Below are 26,320 nucleotides of genomic sequence, written 5' to 3' on the forward strand. Positions count from 1 at the left end.
TGACTTAAAAAATTAGTTTCAGCCTTTTATCATTCTAAAAGAATATGTTTATTTCTTATTAATTATCTAATTCTTATTCTTTAATACGTTTTTATTTTTTATCTTATACATTAGGGAATTCAAAAACTAATTATTTTTTTAACATTTTGATAGATTGCATTACTCAAATAGATTCAAAATTTAGTTAAAATCAATATATATTTAGTAATTAATTTCATAAAATATGAAATATTGTATTACCAAATATCTGCACATATTCACTCCATTTTAAAATTACATTATATCAAATAGTAATTTAAAATTAGATTGCGACATTAATTATAAGTTTACTTCTTATAAACGTAAACAGTTCAAGTAGAAGTAAATATATATTTAAGCCCCGAAATATATATTATGTAATGGACCATTTAACATATGGAAATGCGTGAGGATTTAAAATATAAAAATCAGGTATTTAAAAGAAACTTAATCCAACCTAATTTAATGGTTCATGCTTATATTCAGATAATATTGATATTTTTCAATATATTTTGAATATGTATGAAATACTAATAATGAATTCTCGGACTTTGAATATGAAACACAATGTTTTAATAAATAAATTTTAATTAAGGAAATAAAATTTTTAATTTAAAAAAATGTTTTTTTTACTTAAAAACTTGTATGGTATATATAATTAAAAATTACTTTTCTGAATTTCCTGATTTTATGTTTGTTTCAAAATAATAAATTATTCAGAAGTGTAGAAAGAAAGAAATATTGAAATCCTAAAATATTAAATATTATATATATATATATAATATTTAATATTTTAGGATTTCTTAAAATATAATTCTAAATTATTTGAATAATTACTAAATTTAATCTTTAATTTAATGATCATATTTATTATTTAAATTATTATTCTTAATTCTAAAACTTAATGAGACAATTAAATATTTTTTTAAAAATCTATTTTCATTATGTGAATGATAAACAAGTTTAATTTCATTAAACGAAATATGTTCAGTACATTATTCAAATTATTGAAGCATTTATTACTATCAAAATGCTAAAAAAAAAGGAACAAAAGAATATGTTATTTGAAAGCACTTGCAAACTGACTTTAAATAATTCTACAAAAACCATAACATTAAATTTTTAAAGACACATATACTAATTGAAATATCAATCAAGATTTAATTGTTAAAATTTTGTTCAATGATTAATGCAATAATATGCAATTGTCTTACTCGTAAATTTTATCCCAAGTTACTTTAAAATATTCTTTTTTGTTATCTAATTATCTTTCGAATTATGAACCTTTCCATATAAATCAGTAATTTTTTCGAAACAAATATATTAATTAAAATCCGATTTGTAAAATGCTATACAGAACTAAAAACTGTTCAAATTTGTACAAAATTATTTCCCATTCATATAGAAAATAATGAATATGATCATCAAAGTGCTAAAAAAAAGGAACAAATTGAAATATTACTTAAAGTCATTGACTTTAAAATTATTCTACAAAACTAATTGAACTTAAGTTTTATAGAAAAATATAATAATTAAAAGAAATAGTTTGCTTTTAGGCCATCTAATTATCTTTCGAAATATAGACTGTTATTCACGAGATAATAATTTCTTCAAGAGTGAACACATAAATAATAATTTAAATAATTAAAATACTTTGTTTTAAGTGATATATTGAACTAAAAATTATTTTCTAGACAGAAATTAATGAGCGTAAACTACTGCTATCGAATGAATTCGTTTAAAATATCCATTGTTTCATACCCGAATTCCAAAAAATATTATTTTATATTTAGTTCTTTTACTTATTGCTATTTTGAGTCTGAATAAATCTTTATTACAATAAACCGTCCTTTCATACCCACTCTTAAGAATTTCTATGCTAAATATTTGTCTTCGCATATAATCGATTATTTACTCCCTGCTATCATACCATTTGCATGGGAGCCAGGAGCCCAGGAAATATGGTCTGGGTTAATTCAATAGGTTCCGTAGAAGCCTCGATAATTAAGTCAACTCGTCTGATTTAATGGCATAATTTGAGAATTATGTCTGGAACCTAGATGCAGACCATGTCCTGGAAATGAATGGATCAGCAGAAGGATCTGAATAGGGATCTCTTCTGATCTCTAATGCAGGATATTGAGCTGTCTTTTCCCATAAGCGGATTTAATGCAATACCGAAAATGCCCTTTGGGAGTTGAAGGGAATAGGGTAGAGTAGCAGAAACATTCGTGCTCAGGGATTTCGGACACGAAATTCTGAATTATTTTTCACACAGACGATTTTATTCAAGCTCATTATTTATATTGTAAATAATTATCCATGAATCTTTTGGTAGCATTATGATATTGATGTATTAAAATAACAACAAAAATGAAAAAAAAAATAGAGAGAAAGCTGCAAATAATTATCCTCTATCTGTCTGCTAATATTTCGATTTAGAAGTATTAAAATAACAAAAGAAATAAATAATTATAGAAAGTTTAAAATAATTATTCGTGAATTTCTATAAATGATATCATGATTTTAAAATATTAAAATAATAATAAAAAAAGTAGAAAGAAATTATAAATGATTATTCTCCAACCTTATGGGCAATTTTATTCAAGCTCATTATTTATATTGTAAATAATTATCCATGAATCTTTTGGTAGCATTATGATATTGATATATTAAAATAATAACAAAAACGAAAAAAAAAAAAAAAGAGAGAGAGAAAGCTGCAAATAATTATCCTCTATCTGTCTGCTAATATTTCGATTTAGAAGTATTAAAATAACAAAAGAAATAAATAATTATAGAAAGTTTAAAATAATTATTCGCGAATTTCTATAAATGATATCATGATTTAAAAATATTAAAATAATAATAAAAAAAGTAGAAAAAAATTATAAATGATTATTCTCCAATCTTATGGTAATATTATTAACTTGTAACATTAAAATAATAATAAAAATGAAAGAAAAAATAAATAATAGAATAAAATAGACAGAAAGGTGTAAATAAATATTCTGTAAACATAAAATAATATTATAATTTAGAAATATTTAATTGATAGGAGAAATAACAAGTTGCAGAAAGCTTAACTATCCTGGAATTATCTGGTGATATTATGATTTTTAAATATTAAAAATAAAAAAAAAGTAGAAGGAAGCTCTAAATAACTATATTCGAATCTTTTGGTAATATTGTGTTTCAGAAATTTCAAAATAATAAAAGAAATAAATATTACAGAAAATGTAAAATAATTATCCTCGAAGCATATAGATGATATTATGATTTTGAAATATTAACAAAAATGTTGCAGAAAGTTATAGATTCTAGCATCATATGGAATCATTATGATCAAAAATATTAAAATATAAAATAAAATTTAAAAAAATAAAGAACATTAGAAATAATTATCTTCGATAATTTTGATGATATAGTTTTGATATATTAAATAATAGTAGAAATAAAAAGTTGAAGAAATACATTTTTATTCGAGCACTCAAAAAATGGAAAATAATTTTTAATAAAAAATCTGAGATTATGAAAAAAACCCACGAAAACTGATAGACAATCTTTGCTTAACTCTAAATTTTAATGAAAGTCATAATATATATTAATTTTTAATTAATAATTAAATTTTAATATATTTTATGAATTAATTTTAATTAATAAGTTTACTTTCTTATGCATTTCAATTTAGTTTATTTTACTTATCTTATTGTTTCAGCACAACACGCTTTTAATTTTCTTTATAACCAATATTTTCGATAGAAATATATATTTCTGTTTTAAATATGTTAATGAAATTTACTTCCCAATAACATTTATTTTTTGGTTCATTTTTCATTTTTTTAAAAATTTATTATTCATTATTATAAGCAATATGATAATTTTTAAACACATTTTTCTTGTATCCTTTTTTAAGTATTACTACTTTAATGAAATGAAAATTTCGATAAAATTAATTGATTAACTGATGATAAGCTGCCAATATTTTAATATGGATGGCTGCGAATACCATATTCGAATTAGGCAAGAAATTAAAGAACATAATGCAAGTCAGAATAAATAAAATCTAATAAAAAAAGTGACTTTCAAATGTGAATGCATTCATAAATTCTAAATTAATTAATTTTTATGCCTTTTCATTGGAATTTTCACATTGATTTATTAATCAAAATGTCTGATTTTTTTTTCCTTTTGTTTTGGTCGATAATTTCAACAGTGAGGTAAATAATCAGCTTTAAAATAAATTTTCGAAATGATTTTCATCGTTTAAGATTATATTTTTAAAGAAAAATTAATCATTTATCCAATTAAAAAATTTCTAATATCCTTCTTTTCGTAATTCTGTTGCATTTTATGAGTAGATTCTGCATTTGTAGTTCTCATTTTTCCTAATCCAATCGTATTAAAATAAAAAAATATAATATATCCTTAATATGAAAGAACTAAAATCCTAAAGAAATCTTTATCTGTTTCTCATTTCATACCAATTACTGTAAGAATTTTAGATATTAATACATGGCTTTCAACTGGCTTCAATTGTTGCTCCTATAATAAAAAAATGAGCAACTTTTTCTATTAGCATGGTGCCAATCGTCACCAAATTAAAACAGTAATGTTACTTGACATAAAATATTAATAACAATATAGTATGAAAAGTAATCAAACATGAATGCCAAATATTAACACTAAATCATTTAATACATTGGCATTGGTGCAGTAAATGTCGGAAAAGTGATATATTGCGCTTATGGGAAATTTAGCGAATACTTGCCTTGATATAATAATTTTTCTTTTTTTAAATTAAGAAATTGTTAAAGATTTTACTTGAATATGTTAGAAAAGATTTTAATGCTCCTTGATTTTAATTCTAATGGGCTATCTACTAATAAATTATAAATGCTGGATCGAAGAACTTATAATTCACATTAATTCTAGGATTATGTTTGCATAAGTTGTGATTCAATGAAGTTTTAAAACGTTGACTTAAGCAGAACTATATAAAGAAGGTTAATAGACTAAACGAGACTTTATTGAAAGATTTAACAAATATATTTGGATTATGTATTATTGCATTATTAAATACTTATTTCCAAATATTCTTCTTATTTTTTTTACTAAGAGATAATTTTTGTTTTTATTCATAATAATCGATCTGTAGAGAAGCCAAGTTAATAAACAGTTGATAACTTTCCAGCTAATCATATATTTTTTAAAGTTCCAAAAAGTTGGATATACTTATTAAAGTCTATGAGATACTATTACGCTGTACTCAATAGCTGTTAAAGCAATTCTATCAATATATTATAAAATGAAATATATCTGTTATTGAATACTAAGTTTGGAAGAACAATAAATACTCTTCAAAATATTAATGAGCTGATAACTCAGTAAAGAGATCATATTTGGTCAGTAAGAAATAGGTGAGAAAATGCCAGTATAATATTAGAATTTACATTCTGGTGAATTGAAGAAATAAAATTTCTTGATTTTAGATATTGCTCTCCTCAAACAATACCACAACAAATTCACATCAACTTTTCTTTTCAAGAAAAATCCACAGTCTCAAGAAAATAAATGTCTAAAAATAAAATAAAATAATAATAATAAAAAAAGTGAAATGAAATCTACGATCGCAGATTTCAAGTTATCATGTGAGAACATTATTATTTTTAAGGCAATATTTGTCTTTATTAATGTAAGTCATTAACCAGTTTGAAACAATCACGAGACTTCTCTATCGGTCTCTCACTCTCTCCTTGCATATATATATATATATAATTATTTTAAACTTTCATTTTCAATTTTTATAGCTGGGAAACAAAGTTTTGGAGCTGGACCGATTTTGAGATGAAATGACATCTATGATATCATAGTTCTACGTCAACTTTTTAAAAACGCATCTGCTGTCAAAGAAGCATACGTAATAATAAACCAATATTGGTAAACGCAGATCAACCTTTTAAAAAAAGCATCTGCTTTCAAAGAAGCATGAATAATAATAATGCAATACTGGTAAAAGCAGGTAAAGAACATATGCGATTAAAAAATGATGAAGAAAATTGCCATTTACGCTTTATTTATTGCCTGCGCGATTTCGAGCTTCAATTTTTATTGCCTACGCGATTTTGGGCTTCGAAACGTCCTAACCAAAACAACATCATGTTTTCACATGATAACAAAAAAATTGGGAAAGTTACTTGGATATCAAAACCCATATATTGCAGTTATTGAATCGAGAAAAAAAAAACATGCATGCATTATTACAGAACTTATAGAAACGCAGTTAATCAGAAATTTGATCATCAGATTTTTTTTATGGAGTAAAAATTTATTTTATATTTTGGGATTACGAAAATATCGCAGTTTTCATGTGTTGCAACAGCTTTTTTTTCAGATATTGTTATTGATATCGATATCTCAATGACACTGTGTTTAATCGTTACAAATATATTTTCTCGCATTTTATTACGTGTCATGCACCATTATTGTAGAGAAAAGAATAGGTCTAGGAATAGGTCTAGGAAAGAATAGGTTTGTAATGTAATTTGTAGAACAGTAGAATTACAATGTACTTGAACATTTCAAATTGAATGAATAGTAACATACATTAGAATAGTGATATAACTATCAGATATTATCTTCTATAACAAGCAAATGAAGATAATTCATTTCTAAAATAGGCATGTACCTATAATTTATTTTATGAAACAATCGTAGTAAAAAATAGGCCTACGTATACTTCTCTCAAAATATGCTGATATCTTTCCTCATTTTAGCTGACATCTTTTCACACTTATGCTCATATATTATGCAGTTTCTTCTGTCTCTACTAAACGTTTCCACCACCTACTGGATGTTTTCTTTTTATATATGTATTTTTCTTTTGGTTTCTGAATAACAATGTGTTGTTATATCACTGTCCTCGAGTTTTTTCTTATATACTTTGACTATGATTAATGCTTCTCTGAATAAACCAGAGAGCGATCAATATGTACTAAGAATTAATAAAATTCATAATTCCATGTTTTTTTAATATTTTTGTTGATATATTCTATTTTAATATGGTTTTCTAGAATTTGATCAAAATTTCCATAATATGCCGTCAACTTATTCCATTTATTACCCTTTTTATACATATATTTATTGATGGTAGAAGAGTTTTGTTATTAATACCAAAATATTAAAAAAAAACTATGCAAATTAATTTCTATTTATGAGAGGTTCATCCTTTGTTAACTTTTATTTCGGTCTATTGAAATATTTTTAAGCAAACATTGTTAGAATTAATATCAATATATAAGATATTAGGAAATAATTGTATTATTATAGTCTAATTGAAGAAATGTTCCGATTTGAAAAAAGCGCTAATTTTTTGCACCAAACCAAATTTTAATGTGCCAGTTGCAAAGCGAAATTATTATAATGATTATCTTAAGTAAGAATTTTCATCAAATATTTACTATACAAAAAAAAAAAAAAGATGAGTCAGTTATTACATTTGAAGTATTGGAAAATAGAATGCACTAGCCCAATATTTTTGATAAACTGAGATGATTATAGTATTTTATGAATACTAAAATGGAGATACTTGAGAGTGTTGTCATTTAGTTATATAAGGGATCTAAATCTTTGTTTCAGTCTAGTTTTGAAAAAAAAATATTTTTGTTATCCTCATAATATTTAACTCAATTAATAAACATTATGTCATACTGTTCAGTATTCGAATTAATCCTCATATATAAACTATTTGAATATAACTCTTATATTTCCGCTTCGAGAGAAAATTATTTTTCCTTATGTCCAAGAGTAAAACAGACAAATTTAATTAAAATATTAATAAATTTGCCTCAAATCTTATTACTTAAACTCAAGAAACTTGATTTTCACAGGCTTACATTTCCATTCCAGATTAAATTTTCTTTCAAAAGAGTTTAAATGAACAATCTTGACTAGTCGATCTCCTATTAATGACAATATGTCCAAAACCAACTAGAATGCTTAGTCATATTTTGCATTTACAGATACTTTTTTCTATTTTATCGCATGAAAAAGTAATGTTATTCTGGGAATTGTGTTTGTGACGTCAAAGAAATTTGACCAGCTATAAAAACCTTGGGTCAACATATAGTTTTTAAATCGAGACCACAAAAAAGTCAAATGTCAGAAAATATTCCTAATTAAAAACTTTTGAATCTAAAAATTGAACTACAATATCCTACTTTTGATTCTAATCATATTTTGAAAGTACTTCAGCAGAAAGATTTTAACTTGAGTCACATTTTTTATTCTTGTAAAATATTTCGAATGGTCCCATGCATTAATGGAATTCAAAAAATAAATAAATAAATAAAATAAAATAAATTATGGATAAAAAATGCGAATCTCAGTATTCATATTTATATTTCAAAACAAAATATTCTCATACCATGATAACTTGAAATTTACACAGGTAGATTTCAATTTCCTAAATTTTATATTTGGTTATGGGATGGCTTCGGTAGAATGAGTGCACCATATTTAAGTACTCAAGCAATTGCTCCTACATTCATTGTATTCTAAAATTTTTAAGACACTTTGAAATGCATTGCATAATTTTAATACTTACCTAAGAAAGCTTTTGGTGATATTATACCCGTGCGCTTAGCGACTACGATGGCGATCCCTGTTTCGAGAAATGGAACTGTAAAATCTACAGCTGTTTGGCGTTCGGAATTGATTTTAATGGAAGTGACTACAATTTCTGCTTTTTGATTGAGCAGTTCAGCTATCAATCCATTCCAAGTGCCATTTTGCTGAAAAAGAAATGAATGCACTTACATAAAATTCATAAATATACATAATATATAAAATTTGTAATTTATGAATAAATGCATAATAATCTAGAACTTTATAACCAAATTTGATAAGATTTGTTACTTATTGCAAAATGACAGATTTGTTAACCCTTTGTACTCAATTCTTTTGTATCTATCTAAACGTCTGCACGTCTTGCCATTATTTATTGTTGAATTAAAATAAGATTTTAGACAATTTTTTTTATCAAAAAGTATCTCACTTCAAATTCAAATTGCGACATTACAAAAGTACAACTATCAGTACAAAGTACTGTTATTAAACTATGGAGGAAAGAATTATTCAATGAAATTGAATCGAAACTATGTTACATAATATAAAGATCGTACTGCTGTATGTGTAAAAAATGCGAAAATTTACTTTTACTTTGCTTACGGATCTTGATTTAATCCATATCTTGGTTTAAAATCTTTAAAGAAATAAGACGAAGTAAAATTGAAATCCTATTAAAATAAAAGTGAATATATTAAAAAAAAAATTTGTCAAATACAAAAAAAAAAAAAAAAATGTTGTCAAATACAAAAAAAAAAAAAAAAAAAAAAATGTTGTCAAAAACAGCTTGAAAAGCATTTTGTAAAACCTTAACAGTTTTTGGTGCACCATGTTATTTAGAGAATATAAATATAAAAAATATCAATCTAATCGAACGTGTGTAGATTTTATATTCTTTAAAACATTAAAAATAATTGACAAATACTATAATTTTATTATATAAGAAAATAATTGATTATTTATATAAACACGTTCATAATTACATTCAGAGTTCCAAAAGTAATAATTATGTGCGAATTCTAATTTTAATATGATTAATAATAATTTGAAATCATAGAATTACATTTTACTTGAACACTTGAAATTATTCTCTTAATAAACTTTATTTATGATCTATGTTTAATTCTTAGATTTATCACAGAGATTATATTCATAAAAATATGTTTTACGTATAAAAAGAAATGTGAAGGATTTGTTTCCTGAATTTGAACATATTGTATCGTTCTTTAATAATGAAAAATGGAAATAACTGATAAAAAAATTCTGAAGAAAAGATAATTTCAAAGCTGTAAAATATAGACAAATGTTATTTTTTCAATATTAATAGGACTAATAATGACATTATAAAAATTATTAAAAAATTCTACTCATTTTTATTTTATATATACATAATAGAGTCATTTCTAATATTTCATTCAAAAAGTAAAATCTTCATCCTCGTGCTTAATTTTCTATTACCAATTGTTAAAAATTTCTCAAAAAAATTTAAAAAAAACTTTTCTTATTTAAACAAAAATAGGATTTTTTTCTTTAACAAAAACTTCTGGTGTCAGGTTTATAAAACCCTTTTTGTGGAAATCCCCTTCTGACAGAATAACGTCCTTCATCTTGGAGCTAGAATGCTTAGACAATACATGGACAATTCTAGAACAGAAATGAAATCGATTTGTATTTTACTATAGAATAAAAAATATATTCAAGATATTTCTGATTATTTTATTTTAAATTCCCTTGCAGAGTGTTGGATTGAATTTTGATGTAACAGATTGAAGGAATCCTTTAAATTGTTTCCTGAGCTTTTTTTGCCATATAAATGTTGCTATGGGTTTATAATTTTATTTTCGCACGTTTTAACGTAACGTTATTTTAACAATTCAGAAATGCACAATAATTTAAAGTGGAATGGAAATGGAATGTTTAATTAATTGATATCCTATTAAACTCACTTTAGAGAAAAAAAATAATCAAGACAGCTGAATGATTTGCTATTCTCAAAATAATATTTTCATCCTGTATTGTGTTGCTGTAATTCGCTTATAGTAGAAAATTAATATCTTATTTCCACCACTTCCATCAGTTTCCAGCTGAATCAGTTGTATCTGGAATCATTTCTTTAAATTCAATTTCAAGCTTGTTTAACTTTCTATACATAGACTAAAATCTATAGAGTATAGATAACAGACATCGCCTTACAACTCAGAACTATAAATTTCTGTAAATAAAAATGATAATAATAAATAAATTTTTGTTTTCAGTTTTATTTTTGACATGGTAAAAATTAATTTTTTTATAATCAAAAAGGTTATTCCATTTGGTATGCAATTTTATCCTGAATTAAAAGTTTCAAGATTTGCAAAATCATAAAAATAATAGTTATGCCCTTATAATAATAAAATCATGCTCAATGTACAGGGTATTGAAAAACAATATGTAAATAATGGTTATGAAAAATTTCAACCTAAATTTTTGAAGTCGGGATTTAATGCCGAATTTTATCGAAAAAAAAACTGTTGTTGGTAAACTGACTGTTTCAACTTCTATGTTTTGTGAGTAAATAACAAACATATTATTTTTCATGCATTTTGACTTTGGGAGACCAATGATTAATAAATAGGATCTCAGTCCTCTTTCCCAGCTCTTACTTTCCTTTTTCCTACTACTTAAACTCATTTACTCCTAATTCGTTTACCTGATTTCTCATTTATGATAAGATTTGGAATATATTTTGTTTCTTTGAAAAAGAAAAATAATAATATATATCCTTTGAAGAGCTTACATAAAATATATAACAAATATTCCTTAATGTTAATATAGTAGCTAAGATTTTTTTTTCTTTTATAAATACTAAGCGCCAGCCAAATACGTCAGCGTTGATTTTCTTACTCTTTTATTCTGAATCTAAGTGGTGAATTAAAGGTATTTTATAAAAAAAATATATGTCGTTTGACAAATAAAAGAGATTTAAGAATCTTTTTAATGTATAACCATTATATAATTTTTTTAATTCATGATTTTTTTGTCTTTTTCAACAGTATTTCAATAATATAGAATTATTATTATTATCATTAATTAAATAATAAAATTATTCAATGTAATCCATACTGATATTTAAATAATTTTTTGAATAGGACATACATTGTGCTTTGTATAGGCCATTTAACAATCATACAATTAATTCAAGACTAATTTTGCCAATGAACGTACAAAAGACATTTGCTGTGAATTCCGGTCAATACGATTTTAGAGAAACATTCATTCTATGAACTGAGCTTTAGGAAGGAGCCCATAAAGCTATCTATAGAATTGTAAATCGTTGGACAGAAACGATGTAAGGAATCTAATGATTTTATGCATGACTCTCAGAAATGCAGGGAAAGTACATGCTGTCATGAAGATATGTTCGTTAGAATAGAAATCCATGAATAGTAATGCTCACAATTCAAGAATAGCCAATGGAGAGAGCAATTACGTTTCAATATCGAAATTGTGAACGTACTTCAATAGACACAATTCTGATAATTGACTCAGTTCAAAACGAGGTTGACAATGTTTCAGTAGATTTCTCCCACAGTCACGCACAGTTATTTTCGTCTCTGAATCTTATGTGAGATCCTCGAACTGATAATCATGAATTTAAATTCTTATTCTAAATAAGTAAATACTTGAGTCAACTCTTAGTTAATTTCGGCTTCAACTAAATTTGGTTTCCGTTTCAGTAAATAATTCTACACTTCTCATTTTTGGTTTCGTTAATTGTAATTAAGCAAAAGAAAATAAGATTTTTAAATAACATACTTAGAGTTTGGCATACTATCTGTAAATTACGACATGCACACTTACAAGTCATTTCAAAACTACTTAAAAAGCAGATTGCTGGATCTGGATGTATAAAAATTTGCTGGTTATTAATTTCGAAATATTAAATGCTCACTAAGGAACGACTTTTCAATGAATGCATCAATTAGGTGGTAAATTAAAAATTAATCGAATTTTCAAATAATTTCCACAGTATTTTCGGATTTTATTATTACACAATCATCATCTTTTTAAATATTCCAGAGTTTGCATACGAAATCCAGCTCAACTTGATTCATAAATTTTGCTTAAAATGCATTCAAATAGAGACATTTTTCTTATGGATAAATTGTATATCACACATGTGTTTCCATCTTAACTCGCTTTTGAGTTTAACCTTATTGTACAGTATATAATTATAGTACAGTATAAGTATACTTATAGCACATATATACTTATTGTACAATATATTATTATTGAATATTGAATAATGTGAAGTAGTAACGGGAAATATACCCTATTGTGCATGCATCAGACTGAAGGGCTACAGGAAATATATAACGCATTCTCAGAAATCTTCAAAATGAACCTTTTTTTGAAAAAGTACTATAGTTTCAATTAGACGAGGAAGTTTGCGAAATACAACAAAAATATATATAAGCAAAAATAAAGTAACAAATCAACAACTATAAAAATAAGACAGGTTATTTGTTAAAATTTGTGTGTAACAATACTTATTTTGGGAACTCTTTTGACAGTGGAAAAATTTTGGTTTACGAGTAAGCACTGTACTAATATTTTGATTTTCTTTTTAGTAATTTTACTAATACTATCTTGAACATTTATCCGATTACAAACTTATGAACAATTAAGTGTTCATAATGATGAAAATGAGAAATAATTGAGGAAATGTCATGATATTCTTATTTCTCCGAATCACACTGTAAAATGAAAAAAAAATCATATTTATTATTATTTAGTACCTACATCAATACACTAAGGAAAGACTTTAATAATTAACTTCGCATTGCAATGAAATATTTTTAATAAATGATTATTATTGAATGCTAAATTAAAATTCAGAGAAAGATTGATGAAATTCCAGACCAAGAAGAAAAGTCGTAAATTATCAGTGCTTATCATAATTATCTTTATCTTCTTTATCAACAGATAATTTCTTTTTAAACATATCAAATTTACTTCGAATTTCCAACTACATATTTATTATTTTTGTAACATCTTAAGAAATCTAAAACCAGGCAATTATTATGATTATTAAATTTATTTGCATATGGATTCTGAAGTAATTTCATTGGTATTTGAAATAATCGTATTGTAAACAGTCTTATATTTTATTTAATAAAATCATGGTGATAAAATTTATAAATTTTAAAACTTATAAATCATGTATCTAAGACATACTGATATAAAACTCAAAAGATAAAATGTGATATTCAATTTATGATTTAAGGCATATTATCATTAAAAATGTAATGGATTAGCTATTAAATATTATAAGTAATTATATTTTGAAATGTTTTCACCATATTATGCAGGAAATACAAACATACATTTTTCTATTTTTTTTTTTTTAGTTTAAATATTCATGTCTACGTTTTGTCAGTACTTCATCTCGAATTAACTGTAAACATAAAATCGGAATTTAACTTTGATTTCTATTAATGCTAGATCAAAGAAATGTATAACAATAGAATCTTACGAAGAAATGCTTCCAAACGATCTTTATTTTTTAAATATAATTTAATAGTAAAACACTTAAATTTCAATTTCTTTCTATTAGCATCCAGATTTAGATAAGTTCCCTGAGAGTTTCCTGATTCTGTTCTCAGTTCATAGAATGAAAACAAGAAATATTATTGAAATCTATATCTGAATTATCCTTCTGATAATATGGTTTTTTTTGAAAAATCCAATATGAATTGAATTTATAGAATTTCAGTTCCTGAGAGGAGAATCAGGTCTTTCCTATTTGTTTTCACAAATACTTCAATGATAGTTTATATATTTGTAATATCAATATATTTTTCAACATCCATATATTAAAATATTTGAGATATAACCGAATACAAAAAAATTCGATCGTTCAGTTTAATTTTTTTTTCCTTTCCGAAATATTAATAACATTATAAGAATTACTGATTGAACAAAAGATTAATAAAATTCAACGAATAAGAAAACAACCATTTAAAAATGTTCACGATATTTACAGATAAATGTATTATTGAGATTTTAATATTTGAATACTTTGAGTAACTAATAGTATGTATTTTTATACCTATTCAGAGTTCATAGTATAAGAAGAAAAGTTAAAATTTAAAACTTTATTACTTCTCACAAAAATGAAGCAAACTAAAAACAAAACTGATATTTTGCTACGCCTATCACACAATTAATTATCTATATTTTCAAAACCATGACTCATTTAATATTACATTGAATACCCCATTTTATTTCTCTCCAATAATTTAATTTATATTAAAACCTCTTTTCACTTACGCTTGAATGATATATATACTTTTAAGAAAATATCTTCTTTATAATTTTATTTTCCAGCTATACTTCATATTATCTGAATTTTCAATGCCATCCCCTTTTCTTAAACAAATATTTGTTTACAAAGGAAATTCTTTCTCCTTGGGAAATAAGATTTTCTTGATAGTTCTTTGAAATGAAATAAAAATGAAAGCCCTGAATTCCTTCTGGATTATAACTTATAACAAAATTTAACTCATCATGAATTATGAATTTTATCGTCTGAAGATTCTAATAAAATTAAAGCTCTGTTACTTCTACAGGATCTAAATCAGCATAAAAATAAAACTTTTAGCACTCGTCTGCACGTTCACTATTTTCCGGGAATAGTTAGAGAAAGATTTTTCTAAAGGCCTTATTACCCAAGAATAGTTGAAATATGCAGAATTCTTTTCCTAACCATACAGATATATGCAAAGGCAAGAATAATTCCGCACAGGAAGGAAACTTTAATGCTTCCTTTGACAGTTTTCAAAGATAAAAATGTTGGGAAAAAAATAGAGAAAAATTCTCACGACTACTTCGAAATATTGTTATCACTTCGCCCTTTCTTCCTGTGCCCATTCAAAATTTTGAATTGAGCCAACGAGTTGCAGGGATATAAACGTAAAAGTCTCTGAAAATTTATTTCCGATTCCTGTTTTCCGAAATAGAATTTGAATCTCTCGGATTTGTGATCTTAGGTTTAGAGAAAAAAATAATATATAAAATGGCTTGGTGGATTAATCAATATTTGGCTGCTGTATTATAAAATAAAATTTCCTCCTTTTTTATGAATTCATACATATGAAAATGCGGAAATCCGGTGTTTCGTGCGAAAAGTGAATTTAGGGTTTCTAATACAATGTGATTGCATTGTCTGGAGGTTATCATTCAATTATATGGGGTCGTAAAAATGAAATATTTCCGCATTTATTCCATTCTTTGTTCAACGAAAAGTTCTGAAAGTAGATTATTTTAATGGATTGTTCAGAATTATTCTCTGAATGCTTTAAGCATTATTAGTTAAATTATTTTTAAAAACTATGTAGCAATGTGTAAACTTTTAAGGTTTGAAATTGATTCAAATGTTTCAACTTTTATACAAAAGGTAAAACTATACATTTGAATTTTGTATGGAATAAACATAATTTTACTTAAACGTTTGTGGAAGAAATAAAAATTCATGATGTTCTACAAGCCAGATTTTGTTGAATTTTGAAAAGAGTGAGAAAGAGAGACAGAGAAAGACGGTTTGGTTAAATGTATGATGCTCGTTTTTTTTAAAATTTTTAATTTATTATTATTATTATTATTTACCCTAGAATAAATGGTTAAACTTTGTTTATATTGTATCATAGATTCTCTTCAGAGAAGGAAGGTCAAGCAGAGGGTTTGTTGAAATAAATTCTTCCGAGTAAGAATTGCAACGGTTCTGCAAACTGAAGTAAATCTACCACAGAAGTAAGTCAAGTTTCAAAGCAAAACTTGGACTATTTTTGTACGGACCTCGCATTCTGAACCACGATCAGATGACGTGGGCGACAGCTGAGCTGCATCCCCCTCTCCCAACTTCCACACCCCACCAGCAGGAGGACGGTTTGGTCCCGACTGATTTAACATGCAGCACCGGCACCGCTTACACGACAGTTCTTCAGTGGAATGGGATCTCAAATCTGAGACCCTCTGCTTCCGAATCCGGGACCTTACCACCAGGCCACCGCGATCTACCACAGAGACTAGTTTTCTTTCTAGAAAGAGAAAACTAGTCGGTGCTCAGCGAACTTTTGGAAATTATCGTTGATATAGGCAAATAAAAGGAATCTTCGCAAAATTTGAAAGTCGCCATTTGATCTTTCAATAGACAAATTTTCGAAATACACTAACCATCAACCTATTTTGAAGATATTTTCTGAACTGTATATTTTGTAAATAAATCAATATTCAAGATTTAAATTAGTCATACATTTTTTTTATTTAAATATTAATAGCTGTAAACAAATATTCCAGAAAGATAAATTTTTGCCTTGTCTCATGTGAAATTGTTCTGTCACGAATTAGGGCCAACTTGGTCCCGATGTTACACTCGCTAGAGGAAGAAGAAAAACATCTTCCTTTGTTTTGTAGTGTTATCTAACAAAGTTTGTTTATTTTAGATACAACTTTTTTGAAGAATTAAAACGAAAACTGTTGGAGATATCATTATTTTTCTCTACATCAGTTATACGTAAACTAAATGTTTTAAAGTTAAATGTTAGTTAGATCTATCGAGTATTAGTATTGCGTATAAACCTCAATCTTTTCCCATTTTCTGCCGTGAAACTCCAAAGAAATTTTACTAAGAGTAAATACATCTTACAACTTTAAATTACTGCAATTGAAAAAAATGATATAAACCAATATCTTTTTGCAAGGAATAATTTATTTGCGATAGGAAGTAATATTAATTTGGAAAGAGTAATCGTTCTTTCTCATCAACAATTTATTTCCTTAATTTTTAATAATACAGGGTGTTTATAAAGTCCCGGAACCATTTTGATGTTTAATAACTCATAAAATAATAAAGATATAAACAAACTTATGGCATTTATTGATGGAATAACTCATATATTTTCCTTTTCAGGTTTGAATATTTTTACTTTTGTAAATATCGTCTGCGCGTGTGGTTAATTTCAGATAATTTCATTTTCCAGTCTAAATATCTGTACTTTTCTAAATATTGTCTGCTTATTAATTGCATTTTTCTCTCTTTTATTTTTGGCAACTATTGCAATGTTATGTTTACTTTTGATGTGTTTGTTCTATGTAGTACTTTTGTATGTGATGTTTTATTCGAGCGGATATTAAGGAGAATGCATACACCACAAGAGAAAGCACATATTTTATGGTGGTTCATAGAAATGAAATCGATAGTGCAAGCACAGAGAAATTTCAGAAGAATTTACCAAAAAGATCCTCCATCCAAAAACAGCATCTTGCGGTGGAAAAAGAATTTTCTAGAAATTGGAAGTATCGAAGATAAGAAACTTTCCAGACGTCCTTGCACAGGTGATTTTGATGTTGAGCGTGTCAGAGAGACATTTTTACACAATCCTAGAATATCTGTGAGATCAGCGGCAACAGAATTGGATATGCCAATTTCGACGGTGTACAAGGTTATTAAGAAAAAATTAAGACTGCATGCATACAAAGTTCAAATTGTTCAAGTTTTGGAACCGAACGATAGGCCTAGGAGGATGGCCTTTGCAACAGATATGCTAAGGAGGATAGAAGATGCTGCTGATTTTCTGAAGAGCATAATGTTCTCCGATGAAGCATCCTTTCATGTTTCTGGCATTGTTAATCGCCATAATGTGCGCAAATGGCTCTGTGGATGCCGACATGCTTGTCGCTACCTGGCGTGAAATTGACTATCGACTTGATATTCTCCGTGCGACGAAGTGGGCACACGTGGAAGTTCATTGACAAGGGTCATGAAACTTTTTGAGTCTATTTAACCATTTATGTTATTAATTTAAATCTATCTTTATTATTTTATGAGTTATTAAACATCAAAATGGGTCCAGGACTTTATAAACACCCTGCATATTTTGTAATATAAATAATTTTTCAAAATAATACATAAAAATTAATATTATATGTCTTACGGAATTAATTTTTAGTTTAATATTATTTAGTCGGAATATTTAATTTAAGCTTTTAGACAAATTTGACAGTTTATCTTAAATGCTAAAATTGAAAATGGATTAATCAATTAATTCCGATTAAAATACAACTTTTACATTTTATTGCTTATTAGCCAACTGTGGCGACCAGCCGGTTCGCCAATATTAATGATCTATAAAATTTCCAATTAAATATTTTATGAAACTTATTCTCTTAATAGATTTTTCTGCAAAATATTTTTAAGCTTCAGATTTTGATAGTATATTTCTGTCATACTATTATGTGAGCCTTAAACATTTATTTTAATTGTATTACTTATCTCTCTCTTTAATTTTCTGTAAGCGCCCATAATATTTCAACTTTAAATTAAAGTGGAACTGTAATTAATTAAAACTGTAATTAATATTAAACATTTTTTACTGAAACCACCTGTGTCTTTCTTTAAGTATGAAAATTGAAAGCAGAATCGTTCGGTACTAAAGTTGTGTGTGTAATTCAGAATATTTTCGTAATTTATATAATATTTAGAAGAATTATTCAAGAAAAATCTACCTAATTCCTCGCAAAATTCAGTTTTACTTTCAAAATATTTATATGATGAAAAAAAATAGTTTATTTTTTCCAGTCGATAAATATATTTATGAAAAAAACTATGGAGTTTAAATTTTACACAGTCCTTTTGTCCTAAGGAATCGTATTCTGCGAAATACTCTTAACACTATAACTTTAAAATTAATAAATAAATGTTTCTATCTTCTGTGATCAAATCTGACTGATTTATGCCGTTATTATATATGAATTTTAGAACAATCAACATTTTCATAATCATAGTCCAATCACTGTCGATAAACTCTGGCAGAAGATGGGCATGCCTTCTTTGAGACGGTCGATGAAGTGCTCTAAAATCGCCATTTTTATAGAAGAATGATATTCAAATTCCATAAATTAATCCGTTTTAGCGATTGGTTTAGTTGATTGAAGTTCAACAACTTTTATTTAATATATTGGTGTCTCAAGAATACTGTGTTTAATATAATTGATTCAAAAGTCAGAGGACCTATGTAAAAATTTAAAATTCGTAATTCATCGGAGCATTTATTGACTTAAGTTACATAAAATATAATTACTTAGTTCATTCAGACCATTTTGTTAGCAGATGTATGCCCTAAATTAGCTGATTAGAATGATTATCCTATATATATTACACCATGTTTGCCTTAAATTAAACTGTTTTATTGAATTAATTACATAGATATTGTTAAAGATCACAGAAAACGTTTCTTACATTTACTTTTTAGGAAATATCATATTTCAATTTTTTTTCACTTCACACAGACACGTGATGAGAATTACACTTTTATATATTTAATTTGCAATAATAGTTGATTTATTTTTTTAATGTGAGCTTCTGTTAATGTGACGGTAACACGTTGATAAAAGCAAATTTTTCTTCCTGTTGACGTGCTCGTGCAGATTAAATTTTATTTTTATTTTGTGCGAAATATATTGTTGAAAAATATGGTTAAAATATTTCTTTAAAATTCGCTGAAGATCAAAACATAATTTATATGTTACAGTATTGGTATCATTAAAAAGATAATTTTTGGGGCTTTAATTTGATGCAAAAATAAATTTTGTGCTGTGATACTGTAATTTAATTTTCAATTAATAGAAATTCTAATTAAAAATTTAAAAAATCATGCCGAGGTGCACATTCCCGGGCTTCAAGTTATACATATGTCAAATTTGGTGGCTGTAGACAAACAGTTTAGCCAACGAACACACACACGCAGTGAGCGTTATTATAAGTATAGATTTTGTATTATTATATTTAGTCACTTCATTTCAAATCCAATATCGTTATTTCAAATTCCCCAATCCATATCGATATTTAAAAAAAATGATAAAATTGTTTATGAAAACTTTTTATTCTGAACATTTATTACATTTCACAATCACTGTTTTTTTTTTATTTCCAAAGATAATAATATTTTTTTTATTATTTTTATGAAAGTAGAAACTATTATAATAAATTAGTAATTTATACTAATAAAATATCATGTAACTGGTTATTCAAATTATAGCACCAATGAAATTCCTTCCAGAAAATTTATTTCCTTTGCATGTAAGTGTGTTAACATTTTTGGAAATATCTTCTATCTCTTCTGTTTCGTATATCACCATTACATACATTAAGATTTTTTCGATGTGCTGTACGTAATATCATTTTTACCTTAGAAATATCGAGTTCCATTTGCATCGTCTTCTCTAAGTGAAATGCACTATATCTGGTAGAGTTAAAAGGCCGAGAAATATAGTCCGAGCTTGTTGAGAAGGCAAACAAAATTTCCGTTGTACACACATCACATCACGTATCTGGAAAAGGCTCTGTTATAAAGAAGCACTGCTTCTTTTCCGCGACTTAGGTGCGTATTTCCTCTTTTGGGTATTGAGAATCATAAAGAAACCAATCTCTAACGCAAGTGCATACGTGATATGGTTGTAAGAAACAGCTATACGTGCTTTCCCACCACAAAATAAGAAGAGAACGAGATGCAACAGATGAATTCGAAATTCGAGGTAGAAAATGATTCTTTGAATCGCAAATTTGACTAAAATAAATGATAAATTACAAATTCTTATTTATTGATATCAATATTTTAAATTTCTATATTTAGTTGCGAAATTTAAAAGTTACTAAGAAAAAATAATCCTCACAACATCTTAAACAACATTAAAATTATGAGTAGAGTAATTGGTAAGGAACATCAAATTCAGACATAAACATTAGGAAAATATAAAATTTAATTTACTAAATGCATCATTGAACTGAATTGGGTTTTTTTCCGATGCTATTTCACTACAGAAATTGCAAATGAGTTTCATTTCGTTGCATCGCTGCTCCTTTAGTATAATGAATTCCAAATTATCATCAATTATACTAAAAATTATACTTATAAAAGGTAAAATTAAAGAGATTTATACCTATTAAAGATTCTTTTTCGATAGAAAATTAAGAACATTATTTATTCTATCATATTTTGTGTGTTAACCATTTCTACCCCATTCAAAGAATATCTTTAAATAGAAAATTAGATTGGACGGACAATTTTCTTGCTCATTTAATATATAGAATATTAGCATCAGACGATTTTCAATTTATCATCTGATGCTAATAAGTAATCAGATTAAGTAAGTGGAAACTCGTATTTATATTAAAAATAATTGATACATTAGTTTTGATATTGTGTCATTAGTTTGTATCATTTTTATAATTTATCTTAGTTTGTATCATTTTCTGAAATCCTAGATTTGTTAATAAATAATGATAGCAAGCTAATTTAAATTGCTAAGTTTTTTTTGATTCACAATACTTTAGTAAACTTTTCTAAGTTCACATCCAATACTTTGAAAATATTTTCATTTATTTTCTTTGTGTGATTTTATTATTTTAAACATTTATTTGTCTTTACAGAGTTAATTAAAGTATTTAATCAAGCCACCTTTTTAATTAATTCATTCATTTTTCAATCGTTATAATAGAAAGCCTAACTAACCTTTAAGAAACAGAAATGAATAAACTGGTTTCATGTTACTAAAAAAATTTAATTGCTTTCATCAACTAATCTCAATTCATTAACAAATAACATATAATTTCACCATATAAAGTTAAGATAAATTATACTTACACTAAGAACTCCCCAGGTTCCGTCTTCAACACGATACAGATCATATGAGAATTTGAGATCATGAGCAAATTTTTGCAGCAGGTCAATACAAAAACCTGAGCAACACTGGTAGAAGTTTGGATTCCGGATTGCAATTGAATGATTTATTCTGAGATAAAACAAACAAGTATTATGAAATACAAATGTCAGGAGAATACAAAACAAATTTCACTATTTGATGGAATCTGCAGATATAGTTTAAGGATGGAATAAATTTTATACACAAACTTTAAAAGACACAATGAGAGAAATTATACAAGAAAAACTGACAGAATTCATTGATAAACCATTAAAAGAGATTCTGGCGCTATCAGAACGAAAACACTTATTTTGCAAAATTTCATTATTATTGGAGTGACAAGAAAGTACATATAATGACAAACAGCTTGAAACTCACAAAACTAATCCTTCATTAATCAAATTAAGTGTCTCCTGGCCTACATGCAGCTATTAGAATCTATTTACTTTCCTTGTGTGCACAACATTGCTTTGGCGAAGTTTGGTAAATTTATTTTCTCAAAATTTATTACCATAGTCTGATAATAAAAACTTATTTTGTTGCAATTTTCTAGTTTTAAATGCAGATATCTTCAAACAATTATTTTAGAATGTAATTTTACGGAAAACAATGCGAAATTACTATTTAAGCACATACCTCGAATTGTTATATTTTAATTGTGGTTAAATGTTGTGAAAAACTATAGAATGGCAGTTTTTGCTATAAGTATATTTGTATGAGAGGAGGGACAGAAAAAATGCGGAGATTTTGTCAAACTGTTGATGCACTTTAATATATGGGATATCCTCGATTAAGTAAACTAATAATTAATGTTATAAATCGCCAAGAAAAGTGATATTCAATAATGGAAGAATCCATGGTCTCATTTTATTTCTTTTGATAATATAAGGCTACTATAACCTAAGTCCTGCAATAAAGTTTAAGAGAAATAAAAGATACTAAAATAACACATGTGTGGAGCAAATATGTACAGACCATTTATTTCTTTAAAGATATGACCATAGGATCAATAACAAGCTTCATTGACCCACTAACTCAAGTTTAGATCTAATTGCATATCCACAAAACATGTGCACATGAGAACCGGAGATCTGCCATTTAAAGTTAAAAAAATGATGACAATGCTTTCAGAAAACTTTGAGAATGTAGCCCAAATTCAAGTATCATCCTTGCTCTACAAATGAATATGCTAGTTAGAAATTTTGAGCTCAACGAATAGACTCTTATAGCTTTAATCCTCCAGCCTTCAGGAAAGTAAGAATGCCGCCAGTAATTGCTGGAATGAAGAAAATCATTCTTTGTACTATCAAACATCATCGCTTCAGGGAGAGTCAAGCTGCTGGATAGTAGCCGATCAATTGTTTAAAGAAATTGACTTAACTACAGACAGCGAAACCTGATTCGTTGAATTTTGGTTGAAACATTTGATCCAATGTTTCAGTCAAATGTTTCGTCAATTGCAGAGATGAATTTCTGTTACATGGTATAGTGTAGATCGGAAATTAACAAATCCTAAGCAAGCTTTTGACAGTCCGAGGGGTCAGTTGCTGATGGAATAAGTTGTAGCTGTTTCTGCTGACTTGGTTATAACTCTTTTTTTTTTTTTTTTTTTTGGTAATTTATTAATTTAAGAAATGAAATATAAAAAAATTATTATTTACCTAATTAACGAAAGTAAAATTAATTATATTGTGTAGTCGTTCTCTCTCAGAAATAAATGACGTTCTACGAATGTTCAATCTTTCTTTTGGAATTGTATTAAAAAGGCCAGAACCAGAAAATCTGTCTTCCTATGCATGAACAGTATCAATACTCTTGAGTTTCTTCGTAAAATGCCCATATGGTAAAAGACATTTACCATATGGGACTCACCATGTGATATGAAGGATTTGGTGATGAATCATCATATTATGTGTATTTTCAAGTTTTTATTTACCCTATATTTACACTACATTGCTCATTACAAAACTCATAAACCTTAAACTCATAAATATGTAATTATGCCAAATCTACAGCCTTTGTTGTTGTGATTTATGTATTTCTCAGTTTGAAATTATTTAAGGAATTGTATTATAAATTGGCGTTTCATTTTCTTTGTATATTGCAAGTTTATTATAATGTTATTAAATAAAAATTGTATAACTTTAACAATTTAGCTTTTATCGTTTTTTTAAAAGCAGATTGCATCAACTTCTCCTGATCTTGTTCATTATTTCTTCTATTCATAATAAAAACTCTACTAGTGAAATTCTCGATTATTAAAATGAGATATTCCAAATGATTAGATTTTATTCTTCAGTTTGATTAAAATTCCAACAACATTTTTCACTTTAATTATACTTCTAGAGGTTTCTTAAACAAATCTATAAAGTAAATCAAAACCAATTCTATTCTTCTTTAAAACCATTCTATTCTTCTTCTTTCTCCAGAATAATTAAGGTTCGCATTATCTTACCCAATTAACTTGTGCTCAGGTGCGATTCTACATCGAACCGAACGGCTCGTCTTGCATTCCCCAGTCTCATTATCGGGGGGAAGGACATTGACGAACGGCGGTTCATCTAAGAAGGTCACTTTTAGATTGAATTTTTCTGGAACGCCGGGAGGAGGTACGGGACTGTCTCCTGGCCAAACGATGTCTTTGATGTCGAGTCCTGTATCTGACCATACGCCAATCTGGAGAGTAAAATTTAATCGCAATAACAAAAAAAAGCATTATTAATAAATTTGCATGTTAAATACATAAAAAAGCATGTTAATATATAATTAGAAAACTAGCTTTATATATTATCCGAAAATGCAAACCTATTCGAAATTTTAAATGATCATTAGAAATTAAATTAGTTTTATGATTTAAATTCTAGGTTTATCTGAGCAATTAACTAGAGTAAATAAATCCATGGAAAAGGTCTATATAAATGAATTTTACAGAAAGGTGCATCAGATAGTTTTAATTCTAACTTTTTCTGTATATTTAAAAGAGATTCTATGGAATCATCAGAAACATATTTATGTATTTGCGCATTTGCATGTTTTCATTCTTACAAATTGCTTTTAAGCTTCGTTTATTATTATTTTTTTTTTAGTTTGAAATATTCTATATGTCCATTTTCAGACTGTTCCTTGGCGTTAACACAGGGGCATGTTCTAATCAAATGAAGACACATCAGTCAATTCAAGATGAATTTGATAATAACATACAAAATATGCATGTGACTATTTAAGGTGTATTAATAGTTTCGGGAAAAGAGTCTTTCTGTCTTAACTCCTTATTTGAATGGAGTAATGAATTAAGCGAATGTATCGTTGAGTAGGAGCTTTTATTTAGCGACATTTGTGATATATTGGCGCAATACTTTCTGATATTGTTGTTTCGGAAATATGCGATTTAAAGTCTCGCCGAAGTTTGATTCTGAAGATAGAGAGAAAATTCTTGAAGGTTGATTCCATAGCAATCTAAATATATAATTACCTTAGAAGTTAAGTTTCAAAATTGATTGAATTATTAGCCCAGTTCTTTATGCAATTTTTCAATCATAAATGAAATTTATTTTGAGATTGGTAATACATTAGAATTCTTCTTTTTATTTTGGAATTTATAACATTTTACTGCAATTTATTTAAATTCAAGGAAATTTAGTTGTTATTTGAACCTCCTCGTTCAAATGAAGGATAGTACAGCAGTATGTGGAGAAGGTTTCACATGGTTATTAAATGATAAATCATGTAAAATATTTCAATATAGCATGTTTGACGGAACTTCTTTAGCATGTATATTGTTCATTTTTGGCTTTATAATTTAAAACAGAAATCCAGTTTACCCTTAACTGGGGACGTGCGGTCTGTAAGACCGCTACCGATGCATTTTCTGTCACCCCTATTCTATTTTTAGCTCAATTGAATGGATTGACCCTGTAGCTTCCTGTATAGTGATCTT

The 26,320-nt window shown here is 26.6% G+C and overlaps 1 protein-coding gene across 2 annotated transcripts in view; it reads right to left on the minus strand.

Annotated features, from left to right (window-relative positions):
• LOC129975741 (glutamate receptor ionotropic, NMDA 2B-like) overlaps window positions 1-26,320 on the minus strand; it is a 287,159-nt gene that overhangs the window by 39,729 nt on the left and 221,110 nt on the right. For both annotated transcript variants that reach the window (XM_056088929.1, XM_056088928.1), the window contains exons 6-8: window positions 24,839-25,059; window positions 22,326-22,473; window positions 8,624-8,810 (exon numbers count right to left, since the gene is read on the minus strand). In XM_056088929.1, the coding sequence (XP_055944904.1) occupies window positions 8,624-8,810; window positions 22,326-22,473; window positions 24,839-25,059 (556 nt within the window). The remainder of the gene's footprint in view (window positions 1-8,623; window positions 8,811-22,325; window positions 22,474-24,838; window positions 25,060-26,320) is intronic.

This window comes from Argiope bruennichi, chromosome 7 (genome assembly GCF_947563725.1).
Source record: "Argiope bruennichi chromosome 7, qqArgBrue1.1, whole genome shotgun sequence".
In the NCBI taxonomy this organism is placed as follows: domain Eukaryota; kingdom Metazoa; phylum Arthropoda; class Arachnida; order Araneae; family Araneidae; genus Argiope; species Argiope bruennichi.